Source organism: Garra rufa, chromosome 19, assembly GCF_049309525.1.
Source record: "Garra rufa chromosome 19, GarRuf1.0, whole genome shotgun sequence".
NCBI classification, from domain to species: Eukaryota; Metazoa; Chordata; class Actinopteri; order Cypriniformes; family Cyprinidae; genus Garra; species Garra rufa.
The window spans coordinates 30309109-30329720 of record NC_133379.1 but is presented as its reverse complement, the minus strand read 5'-3'; the positions used below and the strand labels follow the sequence as shown (position 1 = coordinate 30329720).

Below are 20612 nucleotides of genomic sequence, written 5' to 3'. Positions count from 1 at the left end.
GACAGTTTTTATTGTGAAATCTATTTCTATTCAAGTGAGGACAATGTGGCTCCTACAGATATAGAGAATCATACACACTCAAACACAGACAGCCTGAAATGCAGACATTGGTGAGTCGCGTAATAGATCTTTCATGGCAGGACAGTCTGTCAGGTGTCTTAGCCTTGGGTTCATGTCTCTCCTGAATGGAGCAAAGATTAGTCGACTGCTGCTAGACATGGATCCCGGACAGAACAACATAAGCGAGACCCATTCATCAACCCTGAGCTCCGAACAGGTGGAGGTAAACGCAAGCGTCACGCACCAGAAAAGCTTCTTAATAAATGAGCCTCATAAATGGAAATGGAGCTTGAGATGAGACCCCTTCTGCTGCAGGTCAGACCAGCCGGCATTGAAGAGAGATTTATGATGCATCACACACAACCCTGCTCATACTGTACGCCCAACCACACTCTTCTCACCCACCGGGCCGTCATTAGCCTCTCACTGATTTCACAGTTCTTGCACTGCCGACGGCTCTGCAGGCTGGTCAATCAACCAACAGGGCTCCACTTTTCGCTCAAATCAGTCAGTCATACTCTCACTTTATTCAGCTCCTCTCAACTTTGAATCAAACTAGTTTTGAGTGTTTACTATCAGAAAAAAGTCTGGTTCACCTTTTCTGGTTCACCTTTATTCTGGCCAAGAACTACCCTATTAAGAAAGCAAAAGTTATGTGTTGCATGGCGATCGATCGATAGATAGATAGATAGATAGATAGATAGATAGATAGACAGATAGACAGACAGACAGACAGACAGACAGACAGACAGACAGACAGACAGACAGACAGACAGACAGACAGACAGACAGACAGACAGATAGATAGATAGATAGATAGATAGATAGATAGATAGATAGATAGATAGATAGATAGATAGATAGATAGATAGATAGATAGATAGAGTAGTAATATCAGTCTCTCTCCACACTTACCAGAGGGCCAAAGGCGATGACCTTGAGAATGCACTCCAGCGTGAAGAGAGCCGTGAAGATGATGTTCAGCCACTTTAACATGTCCTCATACGGTTTAGGAGCACCATGGAACTACAGAGAAAGAAAAAACACAGAGAGAAAGTGACTCCGTGACTCACTTTGCACTCAAGATCTGCAAATTAGGCTTTTTAGGAGTCCAAAAATAGAAATGACTTATTCATAACTGAATATTCACAGACCATTTCATATGCAATAATCAGCATTGCTGAACCTCAATCTGTGTGTTGGACTGTCTTAGTGTTTGTCTACAACGTTGGTACACTTAAAAAAAATTAAAATTCAAAAACTTGATTTACAGCGACACCATAGAATATTAATTTTTGGTTCTACAAAGAACAAATCAGTGAAGAGTTATTAAGATTTGTATAGCTTAATATAACATAAATTATGTATCTTTCTGAAACGTGTAGTAGAAAACCCATGAAAGATTTGTTATTTTTAAAAAAACACATCATTTTATACATATTTTTGGACTATAGGGGGTGTAATTATTTTGATGACACGAAATGGTTGCAATCTGTAAGATACTGGCGCTACCTGTTGCTATTTTACCACAACAGAACTTGAAATACACAACTCGGAAAATAAAACACTGATACGATGCCACATTGTGCGGCTTTTGGTTGTAATTTTCAGTCAAAGGGCAATAAGAAGCTTTATAAGTCTTTCCCAGAAATAAGAAAACATTTATTGCAAGTTCAACAGTCTGCAAATGACAGCTCCTCACCTTCATCATGAGGACCACTGTGTTGATGGCGATCATGGTCAGGATGGAGTACTCAAATGGAGTGGACACCACAAACTTCCATATCTTGTACTGGTAAGACTGCTTGTCCTGTGGCATGTAGCGAGTCAGAGGTTTGGCGTTGATAGCGAAGTCAATACAAGCTCGCTGTGGATGAAATCAAAGCAGAATTATCTCAAAATGAAGTCTACAAGCATAGAACTACTCCTCACCCTGATCTTTCCATGTTTAAATATCAGAACAGCATTGGTATTCCCAGAGCTCTCTAAATCAAACAAATGAGTGAATGAGCTCTAGAACACAAACATCAAACCAGCTGCACAAATCAGAGTTACAGCAGTTTAATATTTAAACACAGGCTAATATTTCCTCTAAGAGAAGATACAGATATATACAGATATATAAAGATATATAAATATAGATAATTGCTCTGTTTCAAAACCTAGTGCTATATAATGATGTTCAATAACGGTTTGGACAACAATACAGCTTAGAAAAGGTTTCAGAACAAAGCCAGAGAGTTCAAAGAGTTCTGCCTGACTGGTCTGGTAGTTCCTCCTGGGGTTTAAGTTTGTGCTTTGTGTGTGTGTGAGCATGTGTTTGTCAAAGGAGTTTAGAGTCAAGGCAGTGGAGATGTAGATGGACAGGTGCGTTGCCCTCACACAGGTGAGAGGAATTCTCTTAAGAGTGCCTCTCTCCCAGGCATCTCACAACTGTCCGTGCATGTATGAAACAAGACTTTGACCTTGAATTTGCATACACCGAAAAATGGTGCCTACAGTTTGCCATCACCTCATCAACTCGTCCACTTCCCCTTCCTACCTCGTTCTTTTCCAAGCTGCACTCCGACATGGCTTTATCTCCCTGCTCCTGAAACGTGATGATGATCAAAGCCACAAAGATGTTGACAAAGAAGAAGGGAAAGACGATGAAGTAGACAACGTAGAAGATGGACGTTTCCATGCGGTAACCCGGACTGGGACCTTGGTCTTCATATGTGGCATCAACAGAGTGTTTCAGCACTCTAGAGAAGCACAAAGAGAATGTCAGAAAGATGATCAAATATTGGCATTTTAACTACAGTGACCAGATTTAAAAGCCATTTAAACCATATAACGTGAGATGGTACATCTAAAACTACAAAGGGATTTCCATTTTCTATTTAACTGTAGAATTTTATCCTTTATCCTTTCATTTCTAACACTCTCTATTACAGGCATAAAGTCCCAAAATAATACAGATGTAAAACATTTTCACAAAGCGTAACAGACCAAAAGCATTTTAAAACTGCAGACAGGAAGAAGTGTTTATATGCAATGGTTAAGATTACATCCTTGTCCACAAAAAAACTCAATGCGTAGAGATATCACAGAGTACCAGAGGCAGCTTTTGAATGCTAAAGAGGGATTTAAGTTAAATATGAAAAACTTTCTGGATTTTCTGCACTGCACCACACAGTTTTTTCTCTTAGCCTAGTATGTTTTTCTACAAAAACATGGAGTTAAAAGTAAGAAACCAGAGAGTGGAGAGGAACACAAATTACACCAGAGAGAGTTGTGCAAGAAGAGAAACTTAATCAGAACAGACAGAGTAAAAGGAGAAAGAGATCAGAGTAAGAAAACCAACAACATTGAGTGTCTCTGTAAGATCACAGTGTGTGTGTGTGTGTGTATGTGTATGAACTCACGTTGGCCAACCCTCTCCTGTAGAGACAGTGAACAGGGTCAGAAAGGCCCACAGGACGTTGTCATAATGGAAATCATACTTCTTCCACTCGCGTGGCTGTGTCATGGCCACTCCATCACTGCCGTATTCCAGGAACTGACCCCTAAGTACAGACACATCAAAAACTAACTTTGTCTTGATTTACTTTCTTTTTTTTAAACTCCATTTATTCCTTCTTTCTGCCTTCGTACTTCTTTGTCTGCTTCCTTTTTTTTACCTTGTGAGAAAAGTTTCTTTACTTCCTTCTGTCTGTTTTCCTCCCTTTTCAATTTCCTCCCTTCTATCCATTCTTTCACTCTTCCTTTGCTTTTCACCTTTAGTCTTTTCTTATTTCACTCTTCCTTCCTTCCTTTTTTACGATTTATGTTTCTGCTGATGGGTGCCCACCCTTCTTAACTGCTGCTTTGGACAAAAAATTATGTGAAAATGAAAATGAAAAGGGCTGATTGTGGCATTAAATTTGCACCTATGCTTTCCACCTTTAGTCTTTATATCATCATATTAAAGCATAAATAAAACTATGAGCATGCACATCAAATCCGCTTGACCTTCAGCAACGGCAGCTCTTAAAGTAATAGCAGCCAAATAAATGAATAACCCAGCTGCTGTGATGTCTATGAATCAAAGGACAAAAGTAAAAAAAAGGAATAACTTTTGTAACTTTAAGGGTTCATCTATATTAAATTTAGTATTTTGTGTTTTATAACTTTATTCAATTTCTTTATATGTCCTACTTGCTGAAGGGCACAGGTAAATAATAGATTTATGTAAGGATCGTATTAAGCTCACTTAAATTAGAAGTATTTATTTTTTATATAATTAAAAAGTCAAATAGACGTTAAAATTGATAGCTTTAAATTATACTGTAATGTTGAAAGGCTATAGTTAATGGATAAATATAAGGGAAAAAACAATTATTAACACTTTTTGTCAACTAAAATAAAGCTAAAATTAAATATAAATATTAAATGAAACCTTTTTTGTTGACTTGGCAACTAACTGAAATGAGTTTATGTTGAAGCACTAAAATTATTCATTTGAAATAAATACAATCTAAAACTAAACTAAAACTGGAATACAATTCTGAATTAAAAAGTGCACCTCAAAAAATCCAAATCATAACAGGAGGCTTTAATTTTTTTGCAATCTTTTTTTGCAAAACTATTTTGTAAAATATTTATTTTATATAAAAATAAAAAAACAGTAAATCTTTACAGTAAATTTAAACTTCTGTAACTTTTTTACAGTTTCATTTTTTTAAATGGTTGCTTAATAATCTGCTGATTGTCTCCTTTAAAAAGAGACCAACTTTAGGTCTTTATTTAAAAGTGTTTGAATGAATTATAATTTAGGTTTGGATAGTGCATTTTTAGGTCTATGTTCAAAAATGGGGGGTCAGAGTGAAGGGGTTAAACTAAAATATACTGAAAAAAGCAAATTAAAAAAACATAATAGTATATAAATAATTGTAAATATCCCTGCTTTTCTACCTTTCCTTTTTTCTACCTGCCTACCTTACTTCCATTCCTTCACTCTTCTTTCATTTATTCCTTTGCTCATCCTTTCCACACTTCGTCTTTACTTCCTGCTTGCCTAACCTGTTGCCCTCGCTCTTCTTTCCTTTCCTTTCCTTTCTTTTCCTTTCCTTTCCTTTCCTTTCCTTTCCTTTCCTTTCCTTTCCTTTGCCTTTCCATCCCTCTCTCCATCCATCCATCCATCCATCCATCCATCTTTTCTTTCATCATCCAAAACATATCCTGACAGTCCAGCCAGAGTTCCACTATACCTGCAGTCCTTCTCCAGGGCTTTGGACTCATCAGTACAGTGAAAAAACTTCCCCTTGAAAAGCTGCACAGCAATAACGGCGAAGATGAACATGAAGAGGATGTAAACGATGAGGATGTTGAGCACATTCTTCAGAGAGTTCACCACGCAGTCAAACACGGACTGGGGACACACAAACAGCATAAATCAGATCTCCTGCAAACATCTTCTGGAGTGGAGAGCCTTCCTGACACATGCAGACCATAATGTTAAATCCATCTGTGTCGAATGTGTCGTCGCGTGTTAATGTCACAAGGCTGTCATGGAAGCACATGAGTTCATTAATTGTAGGCTGTGGCAAAGTCTTAATTGGTTACCGCTCCTCTAGCTCTACATGACTGCACTTAGGCTGAGGATAAACCGGGAGTGGGGGGATGTGTAAATCTTCTAATTTTTCTGTCATTTCTGTTCATTTAATGTCCTCAGGGTATTATTATTTGCACTGAGTAGTATGTATATTTTTCGGCATTAATGGTAATAAGATCTCCGTAGGCAGGATAAATGTCTCTATGGCCATGTGAGGCTTTTTCTCTGCATTAGTATTGTAACCTAGCTAAACTGCAGTTTTATTTGTTAGTCTATTATTTGCTCTAATGCCACTGGTGACGAATCTTCAGTCAAATGAATAAATGATGGTGTGAAATGTAAGTTTAAATCTATAATTTAGCCATGTAATGAGATAACAGTGAGTGTCTCTAAAACGATTTGTTTGTGTGCCTAAGTGTGTGATTTGACTACAGAGAATAACGCAGCAAGGCTGTTAATGTGGAGGTCTACACAAGGGGCACCATCTTTGCCTGTAAAACATCCACACAAACAAGCACAGTAACACACATAGTGTGTCAATTGTGGGAAACTGATAGATTTGAGTTCTAATGAATGATAATTCACTTTTGTTTATCCGATCATGTAATTTTACAACTAAAACCAACCTGATTCCACTTGCAAAAAGTCCAAAAGTTTACACCCCCCTTTCAGAATCTGCTAAATATTAACTATTTTAATCAAAATAAGAGGGATCATACAAAATGCATGTTGTTTATTAACTACTGACCTGAGTAAGATATTTCACATAAAAGATGTTTACATATAGTGAACAAGAGAAAATAATAGTTGAATTGATAAAAAAAAGTTTCATTTCTTGATTCCTAAAGCTGTGTTCTTACTTGAATGAGCCACAGCTGTGTTTTTTTTGTTTAGTGATAGTTGTTCTTGAGTCCTTTGTTTGTCCTGAACAGTTAAACTGCCTGCTATTCTTCAGAAAAATCCCTCAGATACCACAAATTCTTTGGTTTTCCAACATTTTTGTGTATTTGAACCCTTTCCAACAATGACTGTATGATTTTGAGATCCATCTTTTCACACTGAGGACAACTGAGGGACTCATATGCAACTATTACAGAAGGTTCAAACACTCACTGATGTTTCAGAAGGAAAAACTATGCATTATAAGCCGGCGGCATTTGTGGGACCTGAAGGATTTTTCTGAAGAACAGCAGGCAGTTTAACTGTTCAGTTAACAGAATCAAGAATCAAGGGGATGTAAACTTTTGAACGGGGTCATTTTTATAAATTCAACTAATATTTTCTCTTGTGGACTATGTAAACATCTCTTAAGTGAAATATCTTATTCAGCTCAGTACTAAATAAACAATAATATTCAACAGGTATGATCCCTCTTATTTTGGTAAAATAATTAACATTTTGCATATTCTGAAAGGGGATGAAAACATTTGACTTCAACTGAATATGAATAATATCAGAGCTAAGCAGGCTAATAACCAGACAGTGGGACATTACCTTGAGTTTAGGCAAACGCTTAATGGTCTTCAAAGGCCTCAGGACTCGAAGGACCCTTAGGGACTTGATGGTGTTGATGTCCTTCCCTTTAGTTCCTCTGTAAGGAAAAAGCAATGACTTAAAGACATTTCGAACACGCTTGCGATCACACATTTTACCACTTGATGCGTTTTGATGTCATCTGCCAGCACATGCACAAAGCCTGAACTCAATTCAATTACATTTTAATGAGCTAATCACTTCCTCCAGCCCATCATGTAATTCAGAATTACATTAGCTAGAGGTTATTTGGTTAGTAGAAAGCATGCCTTCGAGCTGAGGTTATTCTACAGAAACAAACCTACCTCTGAGACTGATGATAAATCAATTTAAAATGTAATATTTCTGTAAAATAACAATCATTCAACAGAAAAAGATCCAAAGAAACAATCCATTGTTTGCAGGGATGGTCTCTTTGTAAAAACCACAGCTGGCCAAGTCATATTCTGATGCTAAGAAACTAAAAAAATCAAATTACAAGGTGTTGCTAGGGTGTTGTTGGTCGTCTTTAAGTCTCTAAGATGTTCTGGTCTCTAAATATGGTTCAGGTGCATTCTTTACTGCAAGTGTAAGAGTCAAAACTCGGAAGCCTACAATGAAGTTTAATACTTATACTGTTGTAACCTTAAGTATGGACATTCATAACAGTGATGATTGCCTAATAAGGTAACACTAATAAAGTGAACTAAATAGAAAATAAATCCTTTTGAAGTTTGAATAATTAATGCAGCTTTGTTGTTCGAGTTCCATACAGTTTAACTTTGTTTTCAGGATTGACTTGAAGTTAAATGAAGTCACTGAAGACAGTCAACTTCAATGACACACTGAATGATTAGCTTTCTGAATGTTACGGCCGCTGTACGGCAGGTTTACAATGAATGGCATGTGAAATTACACAGAATGGAACTCATCTGAAAAGGCTATATTAAAACTCTTTTTTTCTAATCTTCAGCAGACATGTTGATGAACAAGGACAACCTCCATTTCAACCTTGTTTAATCCCAAAAAAATGGTCCTTTCTGACCAGCAAGATATCTGAAATAGGCTGTCAGGCTTCACTAAGATAAGCTTTTTCTGTGTGTCTGTGTGTCTTAAGCATTTGTCATTTATAATACAAAACTTCAAATGCTCAGCATTGCAAATAAGCATACTGAGTGAGTACACTTTCTGATACTAAGGAAAAAGCCAGGTTCAGGGAGCCATAGATTAGCTCTGTGATTTGTCAGCTTACTTTTTCCCTCCCATGAGGAGTTGGGAGTCTATCACACTGGCATGCAATGTCCATGCAATGTCTGTCAGTCTCACACACACCCCAGGAGTGCATGTGGATCTCTGCCCAATGAGACACTCAACTATACTCCCATAGATTTCAGAGGAAGATCTGTCATCAAGCACCCAACACACAGTGTTTGTGACAGAATAAAGCTATACTTAATGCACCCTGATACAAGGGTTAATTGCATATCCGGGTCAAATTAAAGCCAAAATAAAAGGAAAACACAAGATTCACAAGAAAACTTTTATTTTCTGTGAAGCTGCTTTGCAACAATGTGTATTGAACAAGAAATTATTATAAAATTAAAATTATAATTTACATTGTGACACTGTATTTGTGATAATTATGCAAAATTTCACCAAATTTTTTATTAATTAATGGGAAAAATGTCTTGAAATTTATTTTTTTCTTCTTTTTATATTTATTTTTTCTTTTTATTATTTTTATTTCACCTATTTTTTGCAGGAATTGTGGGAGTTTTTTAACAATCAAATTATATAAAATTCAGTAAAACAAACACTTTTTAGTGCCAAAAATATTTATATTTATATTGAATATGTATTATAATTTTCAATATGTATTAAACAACCCAACATCATCATCAATCTTTACTACCAGTCAAAAGTTTTTTAATGTTTTTTAAAGAAGTCTCTTCTGCTCACTAAGCCTGCATTTATTTGATCTAAAATACAGCAAAAGCAGCAATATTGTAAAATATATTTACTACTTAAAATAATAATAATAATAATAATAATAATAATAATAATAATAAATGTTTTTGAGCAGCAAATCAGAATATTAGAATAATTAAAAGTAATGATGCTAAAAATCTGCTTTAAAACCACAAGAATATTTTTTTTAAATTTCAAATAGAAAACAGTTATTTTAAATAGTAAAAATATTCCAAAACTGTATTGTTTTTGCTGTATTTCGAATTAAATAAAAGTAGGCTTCGTGAACAGAGGAGACATCTTTAAAAAAAACATTAAAAATCTTACTGTTCAAAAACTTTTGAATGGTAGTGCATCTTTTACAACAAGCAGTTTATAGAACTTCTGATATCCGATTTTTTTTTTACTAATGTCCATAACTTAATAGCAATTATCAATAGTAATTCAGCTCTTGTTTGACTGTTAGCATACAGGGTGGCTGTCCTCTGGAAACAGTAGGAGTAGTAGTTTCTAAAAGCCCTGGCAAAGCTCAAAGGTCAAGTCATTGGGTAAAAGTAAGTCCATCCTCTTCTACAAAGGCTGAACGAGAGGAAGAGTTGAAGGGTTGTGAGTTTGGAGCGATCCATGGGGAGGTTGGGGAGTAAAGTGTATGTTTTTATAGATATATAGACTGTCCCCACCTGGTCACGCTTTGCTGCGATCTGGCGAGGGAAACCGATGAAAAACCATGCACATTTGCACAAACAAAGAAACACACACATAATAAGCCGCGTCACAGACACAGAATAAGCAGTAAATGCAGATTAAATGAGATCAGAACGGAAGAGAGCTGTCACTGAGTGGAAACACTGTGGAAGGACGAACAGCAAAGAAAGATTAAAAAGCATCAAAGCAACTCCAGGGCACAATAAAACAGTACAATAATTAAAGACGTGATGCAGTGAGGGATTATTAGTTACTGTTTGTTTGCATCTCTGCAAGATAAATTACTTTGAGCAGTAAATATAGACACGTAGCAACATGGAACTGTGATAAAAACCACAAAAGTGAAAAGGTTACAGACTGGAAAACATAACATACACACAACCACACACACTAGAAAGAACATGCATGAAGGTTCATGCAAGTCCTGTGAGAGATGCTGATTGTGTACAGCAAGTAAAATACATGGTTGGTACTGTACAGTTGAGGTCAAAGGTTTACATACACCTTGCAGAATTTGCAAAATGTTAATTATTTTAACAAAATAAGAGGGGTGATACAAAATGCATGTTATTTTTTATTTAGTAAATTAAATAGAAAATATGCTTGATTCCTAATACTGTGTTGTTACCTGAATTATTATTTTTTTGTTTAGTGAAAGAAGAGTCTCTTGTTTGTCCTGAACAGTTGAACTGCCTGCTGTTCTTCAGAAAAATCCTTCAGGTCCCACAAATTCTTTGGGTTTTCAGCATTTTTGTGTATTTGAACCCTTTCCAACAATGACTGTATGATTTTGAGATCCATCTTTTCACATTGAGGACAACTGAGGGACTCATATGCAACTATTAAAGAAGGTTCAAACGCTCACTGATGCTTCAGAAGGAAAAACCCTTCATTACGAGCCGGGGGGGGGGGGGGGGGGTGAAAACTTTTGAACAGAATGAAGATTTTCTTATTTTTCTTATTTTGCCTAAATATAATTTTTTTTCATGTAGTACTGCACTTCAGAAGCTACAGAAGATACTTACATGTTTCCCAGAAGGCAAAATAAATCAAATTTACCCTGTTCTTGAAACTCCAAAAGTTTTCAACCCCGGCACTGAAGCATCAGTGTGCGTTTGAATCTTCTGTAATAGTTGGATAGTTGCTCAGTTGTCCTCAGTGTGAAAAGATGGATCTCAAAAACGTATAATCATTGTTGGAAAGGGTTCAAACACACAAAAATGCTGAAAAACCAAAGAATTTGTGGGACCGGAATGATTTTTCTAAAGAACAGTGGGCGGTTTAACTGTTCAGGACAAACAAAGCACTCATAAACAACTATCACTGAACAAAAAACACTTTTAAATGGGGTCATTTTTATTAATTCAACTCTTATTTTCTCTTGTGGACTATATGTAAACATCTTTTATGTGAAATATCTTTTTCAGGTCAGTACTAAATAAAAAATAACATGCATTTTGTAGGATCCCTCTTATTTTGGTAAAATAATTAACATTTCGCAGATTCTAAAAGGTGTAAGTAAACTTTTTACCTCAACTGTACATCTTTAATCTTACAGCAGCGAGTGTCATTCTGTCTTTCTTATAATTACTGTATATGCAAAACACATACAATGTTGGGCTTCCATATAAATACAGATTAAATAATGAAGAACTGGCAGGTAGTTCAAGTTTACAGTATTTACTTGCTGAAGTGTATTGAGTTTAAGAATTCATGACCAATCGTGGTCTACAAAAGTGGAGTGAATGTGTTGCACTGGTCTAGCGATTCCTCATCCACACAAACACACACTCAGGCAGATACACAGGAAGCAGGTAATAACAAATGCGTACCCCATGAAGCTCCTAATAGAAACGCAAGCGAGAAGAAAGGACAGGGCAGATAAAGACAGCGAGAGAGAGAGACAGAGAGAGAAAGAAAGATGGATGGAGAAAGAAAAAACTAGATGAGAAACGTTAAAGCTCACAGGACACAAGCTTGCTATCAACCATTGAAGAACAGCACAGGAAAGAGGAAGATTACATCACAGTTAAAGAGAGACAAACACAAGAGAATCATAAAGAAGAGAACGCAGTATGAGATACATTTATAATCAATATACAACAGTGCACTGAAACCAGAGCTGATATGTTCCTAAGCAATCCTTTGTTAAACCACAGGCACTTACACGCTTAAACCAATTGAAACAAAGAGTAAAAAATGTCTACAGCTAAACAAATGCCTAGATAAGCTGCAGTGCCACCATTGGAAGCACAGGTGCCAACCAGAGCTGATGGACAATTTGCACTACTAAATAATACAGCTGCAAACTCGCACAGAACGGCTGGTCTTAAAAGCCGAGCAGTTTTCTATCACCTCTTTTTCAGCTATTTTAAAGCACCCCAGGGTCCTTCTGTCAACTGTAGAGGTGGAGAAAGACAGCTGAGCATCTGCACGTGACAACTAAGAGGATTCAGCCACACTCAAACTAGACCTTGCATTTATTACACAAATCACACACGCTGTCAAACCAAGCGTGTGGGTTTGCCTTGCAGATGAATTTGTATCCAACTGGCTTCATAAATACTTTATGCTGGCGGTCGGCCACGCAAAACTCACCGCTGTGATGTTGTGGTGGTTGAGTGGTTGTTAGCACACTGCTATGTGGTTGCTAGTGTGTTTGTGGGTGGTTGCAAGGGCATTGCTATGAAGGAATTTACTTTGTGGCTCAGGTACCTAAGACTCTATAATATTCTGGTCTCTTGATATCGCTCAGGTCTCTACTTTAAAGGCATAGTTCACCCAGAAATGGAACTTTGTTGAAAATGTACTTACTCTCAGATGATCCAAGATGTAGAGCTTGTTTCTTCATCTGAATTTGAAAAAGATTAGCATTTCAATGGATACTCTGCAGTGAATGGGTGCCGTCTGATTGAAAACATGACTCTAGTCCATCAATTAATGTCTTGAGAAGTGAAAATCTGTGTGTTTGTAAAAAACAAATCCATAATTAAGGCGTTTTAACTTTAACTGTTGCTTCTGGCCAAAATGCCAGTCCATAATCCATAATAATGCTTCCTCCAGTGAAAAACCCCATGCCTTGTTTCCCTTTCACATCAAAATTCATACACAGACTTGTTTTGAACTGTAATTTAGATTTGTAAACACTGTTTAGTCTGTGCATATTTCTTTCCTGATTCAGACAAAAGAAAAAGACTTAAATTTTTGCTGGAAACAATAGTGTTAATGATGGATTTATTGCAGCTTTTCACTTCACGAGGCATTAACTGATGTTGTGTGGATGGCTTGTGGATTATTGTGATGTTTTTATCAGCCGTTTCGACTCATTCACTGCAGAGGATCCACTGGTGAGCAAATGCTTTAATGCTAAATTTCTTCAGATCTTTTCTTTTGAAGAAACAAACTCATCTATAAAGTTTACATACACCTTGCAGAATCTGCAAAATGTTAATTATTTTACCGAAATAAGAGGGATCATACAAAATGCATTTTTTTTTTTGTACTGACCTAATAAGATATTTCACATAAAAAAAGTTTACATAAAGCCCAAAAGAGAAAAAAAATAGTTGAAATGAAAAAAAAAAAAAAGATTTTGTCCTGAACAGTTTAACTGCCTGCTGTTCTTCATAAAAATCCTTCAGGTCCCACAAATTCTTTGGTTTTTCAGCATTTATGTGTATTTGAACCCTTTCCAACGGGGGACAGCTGAGGGACCTATAAGCAACTATTACAGAAGGTTCAAAGGCTCACTGATGCTTCAGAATGAAAAACAATGCATTAAAAGCCAGGAGGTGAAAACTTTCTAACAGAATGAAGATGTGTACAATTTGCTTATATATCATATTTTTTTTCATTTAGTACTGCCCTTCAGAAGCTACAGAAGATACTTGCATGTTTCCCAGAAGACAAAATAAATAAAATTTACCCTGATCTTTAAATTCCAAAAGTTTTCACTCCCCAGCTCTTAATGCATCTTTTTTTACTACATTAAAAATATATGATATTTAGGCAAAATAAGAAAAATGCACACATCTTCATTCTGTTCAAAAGTTTTCACTCCACAGGTCTCAATGCATGTTTTTTTCTTCTGGAGCATCAGTGAGTGTTTGAACCTGTAATAGTTAAAACCAAAGAATTTGTGGGACCTAAAGGATTTTTTCTGAAGAACAGCAGGCAGTTTAACTGTTCAGGACAAACAAGGGATTAATGAACAACTATCACAAAAAAACAAAAAAAAACAAACAAACAAAAAAACACAGCTGTTTGTCATTCAGGTAACAACACAGTATTAAGAATCAAGTGTGTGTAAATTTTTGAATGGGGGGGGGCATTTTTATAAATTTAACTATAAAATTTATCTTGTGGACAATATGTAAATGTATTTTATGTGAAATATTCAGGTCAGTAATAAATAAAAAATGACATGCATTTTGTATGATCACTCTTATTTTAGTAAAATAATTAACATTTTTCAGATTCTGCAAGGTGTATGTAAACTTTTGACTTCAGCTGTATCTTAAAGATTCAGCAATTTTTTTATTTTAAAGTGAACAGTTCCTTTAATGTGAGTCTATTATGTTTATATGTGACTGGATTTCATTGTCGTTTTTCTGCCCGTCAGATGCAAATTATAAATCAATTCAACTTGAAGAGCAACTGCACATTTAGGAAATCATTGCTAATTATCATGGGTGGGTCAGCAACAATAAAAATTAAAAGCAAACTGCTGGGAAATGTGTCTTCTCTGCAACAGTCTGGCTCAGCTCCTCTGGGAAATACTAAACTCGAATCATTAGCACAGGTGTGCGTGCTATACACGATTCCTATTGTGAGCTAAAAAAAACAGATGCACGTTAAACCGATCAGTTCCGAAGACCAAACTACACACAGATGCCACACTTCCCCTCATCACAGAGCTCTATCTCACACCAGATACTAAACAGGAGACAGTCACATCCTGTTTCCGTCATTTTCGACCGAATGCTCTCTTGCTGAATTTGAACTGACAGTCTGCTCTTCTGACCGATCTGTCTGCTTCACTCTGACAGAATTACAAAAAAAGCCACTCACGAGCAGGCGAATGCCACCAGAGCGCCGGTGACTACGATGAAGTCCAGTATGTTCCACGGATCCCTAAAGTAAGACCCAGGATGCAACAGCAGGCCAAGATCAATCATCTAGAAGGGAGAAGGCGAAAAATAGTATTGATTTTATTCAGAATATATTAAAAAATATATAAAAAGAATATATTAAAAAATATGCTGTTCTTTCTATAAAAGATTCTAAGAATCCAGGGAAAAAAATTGATCAGTTTCCACAAAAATGCTAAGCAGCACAACTCTCTTCAATATTAGTAATTTTTTAAAGAAATATTTCTTCAGCAGCAAATCAGCATATTAGAATGACATATTAGAAGAGTCATGTGACACTGAAGACTGGAGTAATGGCTGGTGTTCAGCTTTAAAATCACAGTAAACATTTTTTTTTCAAAATTTAAAAATAGAAAACTTATTTTATTTAACAATATTATTGTTTTTACTGTACCAGTCAAAAGTTTTTAAACAGTACGATTTTTAATGTTTTTTTTAAGAACTCTTCTGCTCACCAAGCCTGAATTTATTTGATCCAAAGTACAACAAAAACAATACAATTTTAAAATATTCTTTTACTATTTAAAATAACTGTTTTCTATTTGAATATATTTTAAAATGTAATTTATTCCTGTGATTAAAAGCTGATTTTTTAGGATCATTCCTCCAGTCACATGATTTTTCAGAAATCCTTCTAATATTCTAAAACATTTATTATTAATATTATGTTGAAAACAGCTGAGTAGAATTTTGTCAGGTTTCTTTAATCAATACAAAGTTCAGAAGAACAGCATTTAACTTAAATAAAAATCTTTTGTAACATTATAAATGTCTTTATCATTGCTTTTGATCAATTGAAAGCATCCTTGTTAAATAAAAGAAATTAAAGTATACAAGTAAAATTTTTTCACAATATTACTGCTTTTGCTGTATTTTGTTTCAAATAAATGCAGGCTTGGTGAACAGAAGAGAATTCTTTAAAAAACATTAAAAATCTTACTGTTCAAAAACTTTTGACTGACAGTGTATTTTAAAACAAATGCAGCCTTGGTGAGCATCAGAGACTTCTTTCAAAACACATTAATAAATTATACCTGCACTAAACCTTTGATGGGTAGTGTAAATAAATCCATGTTTATTGTTGCAAGTTTTAAAAATAGACGAAAGGCAATTTAATTTACCTTTATAACCATCTCGAACGTGAACACACCAGTGAAGACGTAATCTAGATATTTCAGCACCTGAGAAAACCCCAAGAAATATGTAGTTAGAAATAAGCAGTTATTTTCTATTTCACATTTGTGCAGTCCCACAGACTGGATGATGCCATAAATAATATAACAAATCTCAGCATAAACCATAGTGTTTGGCTTCACTGCAGCTATGATTCAGCGAGTAATTCAATAATCTCCAAAACAGAACATGGTGTACATTGTATTTTTTGAAAGACAAAAATAGATATTTTAAATAAATACTGCAATTTTCATTTCTTCCACATGAGCAGCTGGGAAACACTGGGTGAAAGCAGAGATTCATCAAACAGGCCGCTTGCTCAGTAAATCAATTGGAAGGAAAAGACAGTGGATAATGGGATTCTTGCAGACATGTTTACATGTAATTCTCTGTAATTCAGAGAGCAATGTTTAGTAAGCTACGCTTATGGGCTAATGTGGTCACACTGGGCGCTTCAGTCTGCTCACGGGCTGTCCCGAAATAAAAATATGGTCCAAAAGCCAGTCGGTGGGGCTAGTGACAACCCTCAGCGTGACAGTTCAGACAAGGGCTGCAATACTGCCCTACAGTAGTGTTTTTGAGTTATGTAAACACAGCTGATGTCATAACCCCAGCATACAGTGAAAGACAGCGACTATGAGATAATGTTTGTAGAAATTTATAGACATTTAAAAAATTGACATTATTATATATCATTAAAAAAAACAGATATAAAAAGACAAGGAAAACATTTTTGGAAATTTGGAAATGACAGTTTTTACATGTCCTGACATTTCAAGGTGGGTCTGTGTGTCTTACATCATTACGCGGGGCATTGGCCTGCACAGGGTCTTCAGCAGCGAGAGCGATGCTGCTCATGGTGATGACTGTGAGGATACACATCTCAAAATACCGTAGGTTCACCACATAATGACACAGCCGTCTTACTCTATGGAGACAACACCGAAACACAACACTTATTCACAATATTTAGCAGATATGTTACAACTTCTAATTTGGAGCAAATACATATTTCAAATCTTTCCTCAAATGTTTGTCTGCAACATAGTAAATTGGGGTTTAACTCACGGGTTAGTTGGACCAAACACAAACATGGAGCTGTATGGCAGAATGTGTTTGGGCACATTCTGATTTAGCTCATCAAGATCCTTCTTTTCCTCGTTCAGCAGTAAACTGTCACCATCAATGTTGTTCACTGTCAAACAGATGATCATTAGAGCAAAGATGAGGAGAGAATGTCACACGTGTCAAATAAACATTCAAAGCTGCCATCTTTTTAGCGGTGCTGCTTTTTCAAAAATGATTATGTAGTTAGTAGATAATACTTAAAGGGATAATGCAACAAAAATGCATATTCTGTCATCATGCATTCACCCTCATGTCACTCAAAACACGTTCTCCCCTGAGGAACACAAAAGGAGTAATTTAGCATAATGCCTAGGCTGCTGTTTAGGGGTTTCAAGCGAATAGCACTGATTGTAATAGAGTGGCCAATGATCAGCAATCGCCACGTAAAACTGATCGAGCCGACCAAACTGTAAATCTTTGAAACTTGAAACTTGGAGGACAGGTAGTACTCCCACAGTCTACAACATCACCGAGGCTCACCCCAATTGAACTGATGGGGGCGCTACAGCGATCAAAAGTGATAAACTCGGGATACATTTTCAGGTATTTAGCATTTTAATTTTTGAAAAACCTACTTTTGCACACTAGTCCTAGGTTTTTCACCTGATCAGAAACCAGTGCAGGAAGATTCTATGGAGAGTCAGTATCAATAATTATCAAAAAATTGCCTTTCAACTCTCCGTCGCAAAGGGATGCCAATACGTTTGAAAGGGACCGGGCCGTCTTTATTAAAACGGCTACAACTTTTGAAAAAATATACCCAAAAGCCTATAAATCCTATAACTTTTGAAAAAAGTTGTGGAGCCTGGCCTCTTGCTGGTGCTATTAGAGGGAAAAAACATACAAACAGCCATTCCTACGCAACCGTTTGTCCTATCAACATGCCTATAAGGACATTTGCGTATCTCAAAAAACATGGCCGCATAGAGCAATGAATTTTGAGCACCTATTAGACAAGCTAAATGGAGGTCGATCAGAATGAAACTTGGTGGGCCTGTTTGCCTCATGGCCCTAAAGGAAAATGCCACTGGGGGACAATATTGCATTTTTCAAGGGCATAAATGATTGTATGTTTCCAGTTTTTTTTACACATACACACGATATTTGTATCATACAATATACCTCCTCTATCTGAACGACTTTGCCTCTAGAACCACTGGTGTCAATCAAACTGTTAAATAATTGAAAAAATGCAAAAAACATACTTCTATGAACTAATCCTAGGTTTTTCGCTCACTCTGGAAAAAAAAACACTGCAGTGAAATTCTCTGGACTCTCTAGGTTAATAATTTTCAAAAAAATGTTGAAATGTACCCTTTGGCAAGCTATAACAGGGTCGTTTAGAAAAAAAGGGGTTGTATAAGCCTATAAAGCCTCAATGAAAACTCAAAACTTCACGAAACCTTTTGAGCACATGCGACAGGAGAAAAAAGAATACTTACTGGGAATGACTGTAGTCTCTCCTGGTGGGGCAGTTATGGTGACAGGGATGTTGACTCCAGTTGGACCCACTCTGGTGCTGTTTTTTAGATTATCTTTGTCTTCTGGCTTCTCTTCAGTAGGAGTCTGGAGAGGGCTGGTGGCCAGACTATCAGTTCCTGTTGGTCTGCCCCTTTAATATCAAAAGCCTATTTATCTGAATGAAAATATATACATACAACATACATACACAATATATCTCAAAGTGCTGCCTAATGCTTTACAAAGTACATGCAGATCAAAGCAACAATGAAAATGTAGGAAAAAATGCCATGTCTTATTATGCACTCAATGTCACTCTATTCCGGATGTATGTGGCTTCAAAACATCTCACATAAAATGATGAATGACATTGCATTATAAAAAAAAACATCAAAGTAATGTAATTTATTTTAAAGAAAAACAGGTTGAAAAAACATGAGGCCAGAATTTTTATTTTTGGGTGGACTATCCCTTTAAGTGTACCTGTGTTTTCCACCATTCTCTCTGCATTCTTCTCCATCCAGTGTGGATTGGGCTTTAACACGTGGCCGGTGTCTCCTTCTCTCTCCATTCCCTCCTTCACCCTCTCTGTGACCTCGTATCCTACCCTCACCTCGGCCTCCATTACCGATCGTGCTGTTGCCGTTGCCATTCCCATTGACCTCTCTAGATCGACGCGAATGATGGTGTCTGTGTTCTCTATCCTCCATCCCTATACCCTCCTCAGGAGAACCAGCCGTGTGGTGGTTTCTGTGTTCTCCATCTTGACTGTTGCTGTGCTCCAGGCCACCCTGGTGCTCTCTGTTTCGGCTGTGGTGTCTATGGTGCCTCCCCTCTCCTGCATCTCCATTCTCTCCTCGACATCGATGGTGCTTTCTTGGTTGGCCGGAGGACGGTTGAGAGTCTGAAGTATCTCCATCTCTGTCAGTCCTGGAATTGTCCACAGTGCCGTCTCGGTGCTCCACTACCAGTGGACGATCGTGGTGGGCCTTCATGTCGGGCCGCAGATGGAGTGCCGAAGACACACGCAGACGCTCTTCAGGCTCTAGTTCATTGTAGAGGGCCTCGCTGCTGCTGCGCAGGTTATGTCTTCGCAGCTGGTTGGTGCGCTGCTCCCATATGGACATCTTCTGCAGTGACCTCTGCTGCTCTTTACTGAGGGATGGAAGAACATTCACCTGAATTACGCACATTACTATGCATTTCCTCCCACATCCATGAGCCCACCACTGTTGATCACTCAAAATCACATTTATCATGGCTAAAGGGATAATACACCCACAGAAATGAAAATTCTGTCAAGATTTACTCAGCCTTATGTCAGTCCAAACCTGAAATAAAGACATTTTTCATGAAATCTGAGAGCATTCTGAACCTGCATCGACAGCAACTACCACGTTCAAGGCCCGGAAAGGTAGCAAGGACATCTATAAAACAGTGATTCAACCAATCAAAAATATCTTAATTTGTGTTCTAAAAGTCTTACAGGTTTGGAACGAAATGAGGGTGAGTAATTAAAGACAGAATTTTCATTTTTGGGTGAACTATGGTACAGTAGACAAATAAACAGCTACTGTGGCCTTTGAAAAAATTATAAACAAGACTGACTGTTCTAAACTAAGTTAAACTTTGTGAGTTATGGCCACTTTAAAAGTAAAGTCCACCCATAAATGAAAGTGCTGTCACATATTTATTCACCTTGACGTCATTTCAAACCTGTATGAGTTTATTTCTTCTGTGGAACACAAATGAAGAAATTCTTTGGTCATTCTTTTCTGTGTTATTATAATAAGTCAGAAGTGGAGCTTTCAGTGGATGCAAAAACATCATAAAAGCTATCAATATGACACATGATGTATATTTTAAGGCATTCAAACCAG

General features: G+C 36.7%; 1 protein-coding gene across 1 annotated transcript in view; it reads right to left on the bottom strand.

Moving 5' to 3' along the window:
- The window catches only part of cacna1bb (calcium channel, voltage-dependent, N type, alpha 1B subunit, b), an 85998-nt gene that overhangs the window by 27152 nt on the left and 38234 nt on the right, over nucleotides 1-20612 (bottom strand). The window contains 12 exon segments of the mRNA XM_073824022.1: nucleotides 976-1086; nucleotides 1763-1927; nucleotides 2603-2804; nucleotides 3468-3608; nucleotides 5292-5452; nucleotides 7130-7226; nucleotides 14891-14997; nucleotides 16092-16151; nucleotides 16942-17071; nucleotides 17212-17338; nucleotides 18714-18883; nucleotides 19216-19887. Of these exon segments, the coding sequence (XP_073680123.1) occupies nucleotides 976-1086; nucleotides 1763-1927; nucleotides 2603-2804; nucleotides 3468-3608; nucleotides 5292-5452; nucleotides 7130-7226; nucleotides 14891-14997; nucleotides 16092-16151; nucleotides 16942-17071; nucleotides 17212-17338; nucleotides 18714-18883; nucleotides 19216-19887 (2143 nt within the window).